This window comes from Phoxinus phoxinus (genome assembly GCF_949152265.1).
Source record: "Phoxinus phoxinus genome assembly, chromosome: 10".
Classification (NCBI taxonomy): Eukaryota; Metazoa; Chordata; class Actinopteri; order Cypriniformes; family Leuciscidae; genus Phoxinus; species Phoxinus phoxinus.
The window spans coordinates 7,318,008-7,334,328 of NC_136885.1; the positions used below are offsets into that span (position 1 = coordinate 7,318,008).

The 16,321-nt window shown below is 38.1% G+C and overlaps 1 protein-coding gene across 1 annotated transcript; it reads right to left on the reverse strand.

Moving 5' to 3' along the window:
- Positions 1-4,167: 4,167 nt before the first annotated feature.
- Positions 4,168-9,470, reverse strand: irx1a (iroquois homeobox 1a). Its single transcript, XM_079625765.1, has 4 exons — positions 8,592-9,470; positions 6,218-7,217; positions 5,837-5,909; positions 4,168-4,946 (listed from the first exon to the last, which is right to left on the reverse strand). The coding sequence occupies exons 1-4, from the start codon at positions 8,826-8,828 to the stop codon at positions 4,889-4,891; spliced, it is 1,368 nt and encodes a 455-aa protein (XP_079481891.1). The 5' UTR covers positions 8,829-9,470; the 3' UTR covers positions 4,168-4,888.
- Between the last annotated feature and the right edge of the window lie 6,851 nt (positions 9,471-16,321).

The window sequence follows — 16,321 nt, forward strand, 5'->3', positions numbered from 1 at the left end:
ACTGAGCCAGGCCCCAGCTGCTGGGTGACACTTCACATACATACATTTCTCTTTGTACAGACCTCTGGAATGAACCCAAACCCACAATGGCATCACATCAGAAAGGAGCGCAGGAAAGTCTGACTTTATTATCCGTCTCTGTGGAAATTTTCATGCGGAGGGATAAAGCTCTGCAACGGCTGTCTGCTGTTTATTAGGAGCAGCACAAGACAATAGCAGCCTCGGGGAAGGGTCAGACAGCCGGTTCTCGTGTGCGTTAGGCTTCGGAGGACTGGTCACCGGGAAATGTGCGTTCTAAGCAGGCATAAAGCAAGCACTCCAAAATACTAATGCCTGCGTAACATCTTTGCTACTAGTTGAGTGTTTGTTTGATTGATTGATTTGTGTGAAATGTTCACATCCATCCAAGATAATCCATGTTAAATATTGCCAGGATGTCTAAAAATAACTTTAGCAAACAATGTGTATCCATTCAAGGTGTAAGGTTACATGAGTGATGACCTTTGACCCTCATCATTTTATATGATATGTTATTAGGTTTTTGTTTATGACAACAAAAATTAAATGAGTTGTAACTGTGTGATGAAAGCCTCTGTAATGGGATTGAGGGTGAATATACTTCTGTTTTTAAATACAACAATACAAAAATACTTCCATTAAATGTAATGCAATGCATTAAAGGTTTATACCCACAATTTATCTTGAATTACTAGAGCCGTTTGATTTTTTTTTTTTTTTTCATGGAATGCCAATAAATCTGACTGCATTTTCTTTTCTTTCATGCCTATATTCATAATATTTTTCTTAATAATATATCTAGGCTATATATATATATATATATATATATATATATATATAATATATATTTTGGCTGTGCAACGATTAATGGGCTGTGCAACGCATCTAAAATAAAAGTTTGTGTTTACATAATATGTGTGTGTACTGTGTATAATTATTTTGTATATATAAATATAAGAAATATTTGCATATAATATATATATATTTTTTCAATATCTTTTTTTATATAGAAATAGAAATATTGTATGTGTAAATACATTTTTTTTCTTAAATATACACATGCATCTGTGTGTGTATATATATCATACACACAAAATAATTATACACATACCCTGGACCACAAAACATACATACTTACATGCAGTTTATATATATATATATATATATATATATATATATATATATATTAGCAGTTGTCCCTTGTTATTTGTGCGAGTACCATGAGAGCCTCCCTCCCTCCCTCCCTCTCTCTCTCTCTCTCTCTCTCTCTCTCTCTCTCTCTCTGTGGAACCAGGGGCCCTGCCTCATCCGGTGGCATGTTCTACAGCAACCCATCGCTCCTGGGATGAAAAGACGATGACCAAGGTATTCGTTCAATTCAACCTCTATTGTTGTTTTGGAAACAAGGAACAGCAAAGTAGTCAAACCATAACATGGTGTATGGCAAGTGTGGATGTGTGTGACTACTGGACTCCCCGACTTGCAGTTCCCAGCAGGGCCCGGGCATTGTTGAAGGTATTCACCCAGTGCACTCATGAAACTAGATAAATGGATTAGTTCTTCAGAGATACTGGCGGCATCTTCAAAAAGACAACACCGTGGGGCGGTTCGGAGGGGGGCATGAGGGGGGGCATTTGTGTCGTAGGGCGGGGGGGTGCATGAATGACCTGTTTCTGCCAAAAAGACAAGACAGTGATAAACTTTCCTCTCTCTTTTACACTGTGACAGAGACACAAGCATCATGGGAGAGAATCACTCCTACTATGTGCGAGCAACAGTTTATGTGCCTATATTTATTATTCCTATTGAATGGCATTTATTTCCTTCATCAGATTTGTTTTGTCAAACACATCACACAGCATTTTCCATGTCTTTCATATAAGATTATGATAATAATTTTAAAATTATCTTGATTTTTTTTAACCCCTGTCTCATCTTTATTTCTATCCCTCCCACTCTTGCATTTCCTTTTATTCAGTTACGTCGTTTTTTTGGCTGTCATTTATTGCTCGGGGCGGCTTGTGACAGTAGCTGAAGTGTCAGAGTAATTATGGGTTCCAGCCCCGTTTATTTCTCGTTAGACAATTGACTGTACATCAAGTACAGAATGAGTAATTACGTGTGCATTAGCGAATCCCACCCCGATGGCCTCCAGCACTAACCCCATGCTAGTACAGGACAAAAGATATAAATGAAACACCGGGAGGTTATTTCATCTCAACCACAACAAGCGCAGCAAAGGAGATGAAGAAGAAATAACGAGGAGAGAGCAGAACTGCGCACACCTGCCCTGATATGACCTCTGTTTATCAAGGGACATGGTTTTATGACTACAATAATAATACTATTATCATAACAATAATACTCATTATTATTATTATTGCTAGCAAACAATTATAATTTGTTTAAGGTAGTTTCTATAACATTTTCTATGCAGTGCCGACCATAATTAGGCTACTTATTTGTTTCTTAAAAGTCGGTTAAGGCAGGATTCGTTCATAACTGTAAGTAACCTACAACGACAATAATACTGATAATAATGATGATAATAATAATAAAAATAAATAAAATAAAAATAATAATAACAATATGCACTGTTGCGATGTATTTGTTCACTTCTAAATAATGCCGAGGATAAAATTAAAACAGGACCGGCCTATATTATTGACTTTTTCGTTAATATTTTTGGTTGTTTAATGTTAGCGACTAATATAACAAAAAAAAGTAATAAATAAATAAATAAACAAATACATTAAAATAATATCTTACAACGTACATCTGAGTATTTCGATCGCATAAAATCCTCACTGAATATTTTAATTCAGTCTTGTCATTATTGTTACATTTTTAACGTTTTACTATATTTTTACTTGACTACTGAAATGTAAAAGCAAAACACTTTGATCGTTTTAGTCCAAACAATAGACTATACGCACACGTGGACCATGATTTGATCTATAATGTTATTGGAATACAATTTTAGATATAATTTCTGTATTCAGTATTTTAAAAAGGATGTTGATTAAAAGTAAATTCGATTATTTTGTCTGTAGTTTCATGCGAAAAATATGTTCAGTGATTTTATGATTTCTCCTGTCCTTTTCCATGTAAACCTGCAGCTGTAATGACTCTAGCGATCTATAGAGGTCGCTGCAAGCTTTATTTTATCTGCAATTCGACTAATTCTGGTTTCCTGCATCATAGAGTTTGAAATACCTTTTATAATATTGATCTCACAATATACTTTGAAAAAACTCTTTCAAACATGAGATCACAAAACAAAAAGCTTATAAAAACAATACAATTAAATACAAATTCATGTCACTATCCTAATATTATATAGCACCTTTTATCTATATATTTTTTATTATTATTTTTACCTACATGTTTAATTGATATCTTAGTTGATGTTGTTATTATTATATAGCACCTTTCATCTCAATATATATATTTATTTTTATTTTATATTTTTTACCTACATGTTTAATTAATATCTTAGTTGATGTTGTTATAATTTTTTGCTTTACATACTCTGAACTGTACCAAAATGCCTTGTATTTGTCTTGTACTTTTTGCATTTTACTTCTAATTGAACTAAAAATACTACTACTACTACTAATAATAACAATAATAAATAGTTTTAAATGGAACAAGAAAACCAGAGGGCAAGTTGAACTTAAATATGCATATATAAACAGACAAGGCCAAAAAAAACAAAAAAAAAAAAAAACCTTCCAATTGGCAAAAAAGCTGCAATATAATTCTATAACATTTTGTGTAGTTTTAGTCACAATTTGAACGCACTGACTGAGACTTTTTTTTATTTTCTTGATTTATTGTATAAGTGGTTATGTTTAAATGATTGAACTTGAAAATGTAATTTCGCTTCCAAACAATTAATGTCTGTCAATTGTTATGTAATTTTGAAACGGCAATACTATTTGGCAACGGTTTAAAACTGTAATATTGTGAAACAATTTGTAATTATTAGTTTATAAATTGTAAACAATATGAGCGGCAGTGTCTCGTGCTGATGACGCAGACAGGCCTCAATCCACACTCCCTCTGAACTGAATGTCACTCTCCTCAACACATTAATAATTTATTATCGTATCGAGTTTTTTTTTCTTCTTTCTTTTTTTTCTTCTTCCTCTGACAGATTAGATTTTAACCATTTGATTTTGTTTGCACAGGGCGTTCCCACATTATTACTTAATGATATTCCCAGCTGCTTCGGTCCATTTTCCGCCGCCAGCAGCCATCTGGTCTCTTATTAGCACCTCAATGCATTTGCAGCAGCTCCATTTAACAATTGAATCTGAACACTCCCGCAAAATATTTCCAGATCCATTTTGGGCCTCATGCATCTAAATAACCGACAGATTTCCCCCCGCTTTTAAGAGCATTCGTTATTATAACTTTAGATTATTAATAATTAAATTAAATTATGATGGATTTATTAATAAAAATAATATGAAAAAGACTAAATTAAACGTAACGTCACTAAAACATGTAACCCTTCAGAAAACAAACCAAAACCCACAACAACAACAAAAAAAACCTCTTTGCATTTGTCTATAATTTCATTTAGTTTATTAGACAAAATATATGATCTGGACAAACTCCGTCAACTCACTATTTACAAATGTGGGTCACCTTAAAGGAAAACACCAACACATAAAGACAAAATAAGCCTACCGATGTCCCACGGTAAGGAAGGGATCACAGGTGTCATTATATACATCTCCACCGGGTGCTAATCAAACTCGGACATTTGTTTTAGAGTAACTGAATGCTATGCTGAATTGATTTCGTTTGCATTGTCCCATTATGAGTGCCATCAGTCCTTTTTGCGGGGCAAATGTCTTGATCAAGCGGAAGAGAGAGCTGTTAGGACCCTCTGTGTTGATTCCTGCTGGTTTCTTGGGCTGTGAACACAGACACGCAGACAGAATTGTGATATCATTTCCTTAAAAACATCGAGGCATTTCAGTGTCAGCCGCACATTTAGACAGCTAATTTCATGAACGTTATAATACAGCAATTAATTATATGATAACAGATCAGGAGTGTGTCATATATATATATATATATATATATATATATATATATATATATATATATATATATATATATATATATATATATATATAGCTATATATAATTTATAATTCAAGCCTACTAATTGTTGTTTTTGTTTTCAAAGCGTTACCGTGCAATAAATTATTTCACATGACATTTTACAAAAGCAGGCCGTTTCGGTCTAAAATAGAGACTTTTAATACAATACTGATATTTACCAACAAATCTACTGGCGCAACTGATAAAATATAAGTCAAGTCCAAAAAAAAAAACGGTTCTGCTAAAATTGTGGCACTTAAAAGGGGCAAGTTGTCAGCAACACTGCTCCCCCGGGGTTCACTTTCCCCAAGGGTCTTTAGGAAAGGCACACAACCCCGGTGACTTGATAAGTAGTTATTCTCCAGAGAGGCATAGAGTGTGTGTGTGGGGAGGGGGATTCGTGGCCTTTTGTCACCAGGAAAAGCACAACTATTTATTATGAGCGCTAAGCGCAGATTTTTCTCTGTCTGTCTGTTAGGAAATCTGTATCCCAAGAGTCTCAAGCAGTTTTAAAAACAACCGTTCGCTGTTGCATGCGTTTCATCTGGTTAAACGATAGCCTACTAATACTACTACTAGGCCTGCTATTAATAATAATAATAATAATAATTATTGTTATTATTATTATTATAATGAGAATGATAATGATAAGAATGAGAAGAAGAAGAAGAAGCAGAAGAATATAAAAAACAATTACCTGTCGTGAAGAGGACGAAACGATGACTTTAAAGGTTGCGTTGGTGATTCATTTCTGAGGACATTTTCACGATCTAAGATTTAAAAACAAAACCAAACAAAACGTTGGAATTAGAATGATTGGAATTAAAATGATCGGAATTAAATGCGCAGCATTATTGTACAGATTTGTTTTTATCTATTTAATTGGTATTATATATATATATATATATATATATATATATATATATATATATGACTATATATTGAGGGTAACAACAACAAAAACCACCACAACAACTACAATAATAATAGGCCTAATAATAAAATGAAAAATAAAAAATAACAATAGCAACATTTAAAATGGCACTGCCACATTGTGCATATTGTGATTTGTGCATACCTATGTGTTTTGGACTGAGGTCCTCTGGCGCCTTGTCACTGTTCGCGGCTGCCAGGGTCGAGGCCTGCTGCTGCTGCTGCTGCTGTGAGTGAACATGATGATTATGATTATGATGATGCTGATTGACACCCAAGAAAGACCGGACGTTCAGCAGGGAGTTTTGGCCCAGAAACGCGCCATTTGTCCAGTTGTGGAACTTCCCAATCTGGCACGTGTACAGTCCGTGGCTGGGCAGGAAGGCCGGGTGTGTGCCCGCGGGAGTGGCGGGAATAGAGGGTGACGTAGGTTTTTGCGAGCTATCTGGACTGGTTGCGGTTTCTGCTAACGACCATATTTTGGGCTTATTGCTAACCGGAACTTGAAAACCTCCCTGTCGGCCCGGCGACAGAACCCTGGTGTTGTTGTTGTTGTTTCCGTCAGACGGCTCTTTGCCAGCAGAAATGACGTTGGATTTGGATTTCTCGAAGGCCTCGTGAGCCTCCAGCGCAAGCGCGCGCCGTTTCTCCCGCAGGCTCTCGAGCTCCCCGCGCTTTTCCTCATCCTCCTCGTTGCTTTGATCTCCGTCGTTGTCGTCGATCTTGTCGATATCTATGCTCTCCAAATCTATTTCCTCTTCATCTTCGTTCTTTTCGGCATCCCCCTCAGTATCGCTCCCAAATATAATATTGCCATCTTCGTCTTCTTTACTTCTGGCGCCCCATGTCACCTTGTTCTCCTTCTTGAGTCTCCTTCTGGCGTTGGCGAACCAGGTGGACACTTGTGTGAGGGTCATCTTGGTGATGATGGCCAGCATGATCTTCTCACCTTTGGTGGGATAGGGGTTTTTCCTGTGCTCGTTGAGCCAGGCCTTGAGAGTGCTGGTACTCTCCCGTGTGGCGTTTTTAGGCCTGGAAGGGTCTCCATACTGGAACTGGCCGTAGGGGTAGAAGGCAGGGCTCGTGTGGGCAGCAAAGCTCGCAGGGTGAACGCCAGGGCTGTCTTTTAAATCATACTGAGATCCCTACAATGAGGTTGACAAGAGGGGAAAACAAAACAATACATCAGATACGTTGCATTTCATACACGCAGCAAAGCGCGCACAATAATTCTGGATCACGCTGTCAAAATTCCATTTCGAAATCTCACTTTTATCCAAATTGTTGCAAATGTAGGCTATCAATAATTTCTTTATTAATCTGACCTCTCCAGAAATCGTGCGAGTTTTTTGTTTGTTTTTGCAATAGGCCTAACTGCTTTCATAAAGTAATATTTGTTTTGACCTTTGACCAACATTGCTATATTAAAAAACTAGGCCACATACAGTGAACACGCAAAAATGGAAAAATATGCTAAATATTAGCTGTATTAATGGCATTCAGGAAAATAAGAAAGAACACGGCCACTGTTGGCCAAAATTAACACATTATTTCGAATCCGAAGTGTGTACAATTCAGCCTATTTAATTTCAGGTTCGCTCGTGATGTACAGGCCTGAACCTATTACCAATGTTTTTATTAGCCTATTATTTTTATAGAGTTACACAACACACGACATAATTATATACTGCAGTGTTTCTGATTAATCGAGAAAAAAAATCGTTAGAGAAAGTGTTTTATACGATTTCAATGCTTTTTATATCATTTTAATTGGTTTTCCTTGCACAAGAGATTCATGCACATAATGTTGACACAATTTGTAATTATTTGTTACAGGTTAGCGAAAGACACGACTGATTAATATATACAACTTTCAATATCTCTCTTTTTCGGGAATGCAACGAGATTTCACTTTTGGGAAGTATTACATTTCATTAGTCAAAACAACTCTTTTTGTCGCTTTTATTATCATTCATATTTATTATTTACTATACAAGTCATGAAGACAAATGACGTAGTGAACTGTAAAGTAGTTTCTGAAGGAACGTTTAAAACAATAATTCATTTTACTTTGTTTCCAACGATGCAACGTTATCAATCGAAACAACTTAAATGATTTATTAAATGTAAATTCAGCTGAATAAAAATTATAGAATGTTTTAAATATAGCATTTTGGAAATTACATGATTCGTGCTATTATTTTTAAACACCCGCACAACAATTCTTCAACTCAAACACCGAGCTAGCCGACAAACTTTTCTTGTAAAATGGCGGTCGGAAAGGTATTTTAAATTTTATGCGTGCCAAATCTGCAATGCAATTCTAACAGACTAGAATAAATGTTAAAAGCTGTGAGAAACTTCCCATGCACAACATTACAAGCTTCAGCTGCGTTAACCTCGCTTGTGCGGCAATCCCAAAAAATTGTTGGCAATCAACGCTAGCAGAATAAAAGCAATAGAATGCAGAAAAAAATAAAACCAGTCAGCTTTATAGAATGCACATGTGCTTTTCTTACCATTTGGGAGAAAAGAGCCAAATCGGCGCTGGTGTAAGGCAGAAAGGCGCTGTAGTTGTGTGCGTACGGGTACATGCCCAACACCGAGGACACCGCAGCGGCCGCCGCGGACGCGCTTCCCCCGACCTCAACGCTCCCTCCGCGGGACGACGGAGTTAACACTCCCGGGCGATCGCCTCCGTACATCGCCTGGGAGGCACTCAAATACTGCGGGTAACCCAGCTGGGGGAAAGACATCTCCTTCGCCACGTCGGAAGCCAAAACAAGGCAAAAAACAAATAGCCCACCAAAGCAAGAAGTGAAAGAGTTTCTCTCTCTCTCAAGCAGCACCGAATGAGAATGGGAAATGCTCGTCTTTAAATCTCAGCTTCTCTTTTGCGGCAAGTCCGTCGGATGTGATCAGATCAACAATTGAGCTCCAACTGATGTCTCTGCCCCTAGGTCCTGGGCTGATCTCTCAGATACAATTTGAAGTTGATGCTTTGATTGGCGTCCCAGGCTCCTCCTCGTTGGCGCATGTGGTTAGTGCATTGGCCAGGGCCACTTTTGCACTGTTTGGAGGATTGTATGTTAAATGTTTAGCATTAGAATCCATTCACTGTAGTGTGACAACCTGTCTACACGATTTTACAGCTGCCCAGCACTGGGGAAATGAACTGATAGGCACGCGGAACTTATTTTGAATGGCTCATAATTCTTATAAACACTGGAGAATTAAAGCAACACTCGCGATGACACTGATCTTCATAAGGTATTGACGATCAAACAACTGTATTCTTTTGAAGGTGTTTTTTTTTTTTCAGTGAGTGATTGCTAAAATTGTGTACAGGATTTTACACATTTGGCAAAAAAACAACAACTCTGAATTGAATTATTCAAATGGAGCACTGGCTTTATTGTTTTGTTTGTGTGAGTTTAAATAATTAAAGATATGCATTTCCATACTCCAAACCTCATGATTTTTGTATCTCCTTTATCATTTTTCTGTACTGTAAAGATACAGTTTCTAATGCATGGACTTTCTATGTTTATGCGCGAAGACAGCTTAGGAACTATTTTTCTTTTGTAAAATTATTTGTTCTCGATATTTGCAATCGGTGCAGTAAATGTGTGTCAATTAGTTTAAAACATTATAGCACGTTTTTCTCTTCCATTTCTACCCACTCTCTCTCTCTCTTCCACACACACACACACACACACACACACACACACACACACACACACACACACACACACACTTATAACCCAGAGGCACTTACAAGCATACACACGGGGGTGGGGGCGTTGGGGACTTTGTATTTATGTTTCATTGTTAAATACTGAACGAGGTGATGTCGTGAATAATCGTGAGCACTTCATTAACATGCACACAAGCGCCATTTAGCTAACCCCCCCAAAACTATTAATACCACTAATAATAGTCGTGGCAGATAAAGGGATCGCTTGTGGTCTAACAGTTTATGATTTTAATGTGTGTGCTATAACAATGATCTCACTAATCCAACCACATCTTTACCAAAATACCCCTACTAAATATAAAGAACTTGCAGCTCATCTGTTTTTTCTTAATATAGGCAACATATAATAAACATGTGACGTATTGATATTCTTCAGAAACAAATGTGACTTCTCTACAAAATGTGATTTTTTTTTTTTTCAAATTGTAAACTTTTCTTTACTATTTGATATTCTATCATTAGAAACTAAACGAAACTTGTAAATTAAATGTACATGTTTTATTATTTGAATTCAGTCGAGACATTAAACGCGTTTTGATTTATCCGAACCGAGTACGGTTGTGCTCGGGCTCTTGATTCGCTCCTCGTGTCCAGGGTCCGGGACTCGCTCTGTCACGAGGTCGCTGCTCAAGCGCTTCTAAAGTTGTGCTCGTTGAAAGGATATAGTGGATTTATTAGTTTAACGGCTCAGATGAAGCCAGTGATTGTGATCTGCCCCAGATGGCCGCGAGTGGAGGATCTGTTGAAAATATCTGAGGGCACTGATGCCAATCTGAGGAACACATCAGACAGAAGGAGGAATGGCACTGGCGATAACCCGCTGGAAACGCGCACAGCAGAAGATCATGCAGATATGACAGAAAATATCTCTAAACGACGAAGACAGAGACGTTAAGAAAGGACATTCAATCTTGAGAAATGTGGTAGAGGAAAGAAAAAAGTTAGGGGGTGCTCAGTTACTCGCTTTTTATTGAAACGTTTAAGGTTATTTTTACATTTGATTTAATTAGCATAGGGTAGGCTACAACATAAGGAATATTTCATTGGATGTAAGGTTACACGTAATTTATTTACTGCAAAATGCATTTCGTAGACATGAATGCTCAGTTATTTGAAACAGTTTTTTTTTTTTTTTTTTTTTTTTTGGAGGTGAGAATCTCAAATTTCCTTTTTCGGGTAAATGGGGGAAATAAATTGTAAAGGGGTTGAAGTTTGACCCTCGTCAAACAATGGCACGTGTAATCTATGGGCAATAAAGCGTGTTCACACTTAACTGATTTATGGGGCTTGTTAAAGTCCCATTATCACTTTCCCTGCAACAGCAAGAGACCAATGCGACTTCACTGGATGTTCTCCTCTGTTTGAGACAGGACTTAAAAAATAAATAAAAAATTGCATAAATATAATTTCCTTAGAAACGTGTCTTGATATACAATATATCTAATATGTATTTCTCTCTATATATGTGCAGTGTGTAAATACTATCCAATGATAGGCATGCATGTATACACACATCTATAAATTATGGAAAATACACTATGCCCTTAAGCAAGCTCTCATTTTCCTGCTCTTCCTCTGTCATAAGAAACCTTAGCTTAGCAGAACAGTGATTACAGTGGGTGAATTCTGCATATTTCAAAGGTTGAGGTTTTTTTTTAGACAGGAAAAAGACTTTTAGACTTTTAAACCATTTCAAAACAACAACAAGAGGCATGCACACACTTTCCTTGTGAGGTTTCAAATGCTTTTTTATATTCAGAATCTGAAAGATTTCAGGTTTTCTGTAGAGTGACTCTGCTGCTGTCTAAGTGTCATTATCACATAAAAACTGCTGTCTGTCCATGCTTTCTTCTCCAATCTTCCTTTCCCATTAATGCACGAATGGATTCTTCCGAAAAAAACACCGTTTATTTCCTTTCCGAGCATTTCTGTCATCTGCATGCGAGCTTCATGAGACAGATCTCGCGGTGCAGACTTCTGTTCGTGTTTGGATTTCATAGAACTCAAAAATCAATGTGTTTCTCAAGCATGTCAATGTACATTCTTTAAGTACAGGTGTAGGGCAATTCTTACAACACTGTGAAACTCATGTAGCACAAACGAAAGCAGGGAATGGCATTCAACTAAACTGTCAACTTTAAACAGCCAAAAGCAATGAGATCAAAGGCATGCGCTGGAGTCTCTTCTCTCTCTAGATTACAGCCCTAACGGTTTGAACCCTTAATGCTATTAAAGGGAACCAGGACATCTCTCCCAACCATGGTTACTGAGTAAATCCCCTCTGGACTCGAAGATGACCAGAGACAGACTTGAGTCAGCAGTGGTCAAATCAAGCTTTAACGCAGGACCAAACCTAGCATTTGATATTTAGGGTTTCCGGGAGAAACGTTGCAAGTGTACTGACTCAACATACCCATGATCCACTGTTTGCATCCCAGCTTGTGACGAATTACGGCATGTCTCACTTGTTTCTGTGTACAAGAATAATCTCTGCATGACTTGGACATGAATGATGTAACTTTTTTATATTTTTATTTCTGCTTGTGCCCATATACTAATTTTCCTCATGAATAAAAATATGCATGTTTTTACTCCATTCTTTTTAGTGAAGAATGTGTTAAACCTATAACTGGATCCATTTTGCAATGCTCCAGTGAACTTATATCAAGGGTGGAATCATATCTGATGAAAATGGTCCTTCAGCAGTTTTGGGAATGTGTTGAGATTATCAATGTTGGGAAGTTTATCACGTCAGCGCCTGAGTCAGAGTCCTGCTGGACCACACATGATTGTCCCCTATTGTCCTCCTCTGTCTTCGGCAAGTTGACATGAGGTTAAAAATCTCTGGTATGCCCCTCTCGTCCAGGAGAGATTAACAAATTATACGTGCTGAAATCTACTCCAGCTAAATTCGGAAGAAAGCGGTTACCACCAACCATCACAATGTGCCGTTCGTTCCCAGCCCACAAATAACATTTATCCAATAACTCAGAATATCCCCCAACACTGCAATAAACCAGAGAGCAGTTAAACGCCTTATTAGAGTCCTGCACTAGGAATTGGATAGGAATGCTTGTACCACGCCCAGGTACGGAAAGAGGGAATTTCAGGCTAATAAAAGACGTGTGTGGAAGTGTCATGAGGCCAGAGTGCAGTGTGTGTGGCTGACAGCACAGCATATGGAACGAGATTTTACCTCGTTGTAGCGACACCTTGGCAGTGGATCTTCTACACTACTGGGCATCTGCTAGTTTGGCACTCGCCTACAAACTTTCCACTCCATCGCAAATTTGGGTCCAAAGTAGATAATTGTTACATTTGCCTGTGACTTGATTATTTTCTGTGCTTGATCACTTGATTCATTTCCATGTTCTCTTTTTTTTTATTATTTTGATTAGACGACAAACGTATATTTTCGACACATTAAAACGAACACAAATGCAAATATATCACAAGTAACTGCACATTCTAAAATACGATTCATGTTTTTAAAAAAAATTTGTCACATGACAGTCCAGGGTTAGTTGTCACAAACAGAAGTTGTTTAAACATCTATAAGATTTTGAGCGAAAGAATCAATGAAAAAAAAAAAAACGCTAAGCAGTTTTTTAAGCTGGTCCTAAATAATGTTTGTGAATTTTAGTATCATATGTATCTTAATACAACATAAAAGAACACACACACACACACAAAAAGTAGGGTATTTTTCATAAATTTCATGAATGTCAGATTGGGGCATGTATAGCCACATTTATATTTATGTATTTATATTTATCATACAGGTTGTCACTTTTTTTGTATGTAAATATACAATTAAGGGATTACAACATCTGTTGGCGCACCAAAATGGTTTGGTAATTTGTATGTATGTTACATTTTTGGGTAATGCTTTATTTTGCAGTGTTATTGTTACACGTGGTTACTATAGTAATAACTATTAATTATGCATAATTACATGTAACTAACCCTAAACCGAACCTTACCCTAATCATAACATGTAGTTACTTAATATTACTCACTCCTTAAATGTATAATTACAGTGTAACAAAGACACCTCACTGGATCCCGCACCCCTTGAAACACTCACAGGGTTTTAGGAACGGCAACAAAACCTACTCCCGGCCACCCCAGCATGCTCACATATCAAAGGCTGGCCGGGGTGCTGTCCATCCCAAAGGGCATTGTCAATGCTGATTAGCGGGAGGGTCAGCTCTCTGATGTGATTGGCTACTGAGAGAAAAAGAGAGGCAGAGAAATGTGAGAGGGGATGTTAATTGTTTTGGCTCTTTTCTAAGGAAAACATATCACCATGTGATCTAGTGGAGGTTAAGTACCCTCATTGCCACAGGGCCAGAGGTAATTAATAGACAGAATGGCTGTGTTTATGTGCATTAGTCTTTTATGGCTCTCTCAGTTGTAATGGTTTGTTAAATGGAGGCCTCCTCTCACCACAGATTGCAGGCTGATAAAAGACTTCAGGTGGCCTGTGTTTAAATCTCAAGCACGTCACTTAATCCAAACCAACACCTCGACAACAGCGTCAACGCTGAAATGTGTGAGCAAGAGCAGAACTAGGCCACCTTTTTACAACTTCTGTTCAAAACTTAATGAAAATGATGATTAACAATGATTATTACATAAACAGTTTTGTATTTGAATGGAGGTTTTGCAGAGATTGTTTCGCTTGGACACTTGTATAATCAATTCATTTTAGCGAATGTAACACAATTTACCCTTAGGATATTTGTTCAAGCTCCTCAACGCATGTATACACACACACACACACACACACACACACACACACACACACACACACACACACACACACACACACACACACACACACACACACACACACACACACACACACACACACACACACACACACACACACACACACACACACACACACACACACACACACACACACACACACACACACACACACACACACACACACACACACACACACACACACACACACACACACACACACACACACACACACCTGTTAATTTAATTTTTTTTAAAGTCCTTTGCAAATTATGGATTTGATATCATGTTATATTGGGACAGAATTTTAAGGAGAGTTACACTTTTAAGTTTGACATTTTACATTGACATTTTATGTCTTAATCTCATTTATTGAAATAAATAATGTTTTAAATGAAATATAAACGTTTGCCTATATTTATTTATTGTTCACTTTATTTAATGCTGAGAAAAAAAAAAAAACTTGTCTGAAACTTTGTATTGCTAGCATTTCTTGTGTTGAATGATGAATAGCTTGTTGTGTTCCTCACTTGTAAGTTGCTTTTGATTAAAGGGCCTGATAAATGAATAAATGTAAATGTATCCTCTTCTTATCACAGACATCCATTCACGTTTCACTGCTGTGTGTAATTTATACAAAACAACCTCACATTAGCATGTCTTCACATGATCAGTTTTAATACGTTTTCAAAATCATGCAGTTATCAGAGTTGTCAGATCTTTAGATCTCCGGGTCCTTTGTGACGTTACTGCAGACCCACGAACTGTTACGATCAAGCGTCTAATAACCAGTGAGCTGCTAACATGTGTCTCCGAGTCCTATAAGGCATGTTAAACAAACGTATGGATTTCTTTCAGCTCAAGATTACTCATTCACCTTCAAGCACAAAGGGATGCACTGGACTAAGTCAGCGTGCCTCATTGAACTGTCAGCATCTATGAAGCGGCTCGCCCCGTACAAGGTTACAGAGCGCGAGGGCACAGAAGGGGCTGGCAGGTACGTCCTGGCAGAGCTTGTTCCTTCATTCTGCGAGCGGGAGCGCGACGTGTCACTTTCGTTCAGGCCTGAACGCTCTCTGGCCGAGAGTCCGGGGTTCTGGAGGTGCTGCCCGAGGGGGTGGCAGGTTGCGTCCCCGGTTTTGTATCAGCTCCACGTAAAGGCGGCATTGATCCCAGCTGAAAAAAGCCATCTAAACAATGAGGTCCAATAGCAAGTCCATTTCAAGGGCCCAGCTGATTGGAGACGGGTAATGCCGGCATTAGAGATACTCAGCTGGGCTGGCGACTCGCGGAGCGCACCATGAAATCTCTTGTTAAAGTAAGAAAAATAGTGTTTGCTCAGTAATTGAACAATTTTATTTTAGCCCCACTGGCCCCGGCGGCCCCCGCTCCTCCTCCCGCTTCTGTGCTCCCCTCCCCCTTGTCTTTGTGTGAGTACCCATCAAATCTGGATCGATCCTGCAGTGTCATTGTGTAAGGGGGTTATTTATGTGGGCATCCAATCTCCAGCTGCCGTTGTTTTCGAGCGGGGAACAAGGCCAGAGATTTTGTTAACAGCGAAAAGAACATCAGAGGAGACACCACGGCCGAAGCTCCGGCTCGCCTCTCGCGAAACGAGCGCTTTCACAGCCGGTTAGTCTTTAAGTAGTGGATGTATTGAGTTCATCCTCGTGAAATAGACAACTAATTTAGTGTTTTCTCTCTCCATCTACATGGATT

What these genes read in the sequence shown, in the direction of transcription:
- irx1a (XM_079625765.1), bottom strand. Translation starts at nt 8,828, where the DNA reads ATGTCTTTCCCCCAGCTGGGTTACCCGCAGTATTTGAGTGCCTCCCAG. An exon ending in CCTCAGTCCAAAACACATAG is followed by an intron (nt 5,910 to 6,217) that starts GTATGCACAAAT and finishes TTTAAATCTTAG; the next exon opens with ATCGTGAAAATGTCCTCAGA. An exon ending in TTTCGTCCTCTTCACGACAG is followed by an intron (nt 4,947 to 5,836) that starts GTAATTGTTTTT and finishes CTGTGTTCACAG; the next exon opens with CCCAAGAAACCAGCAGGAAT.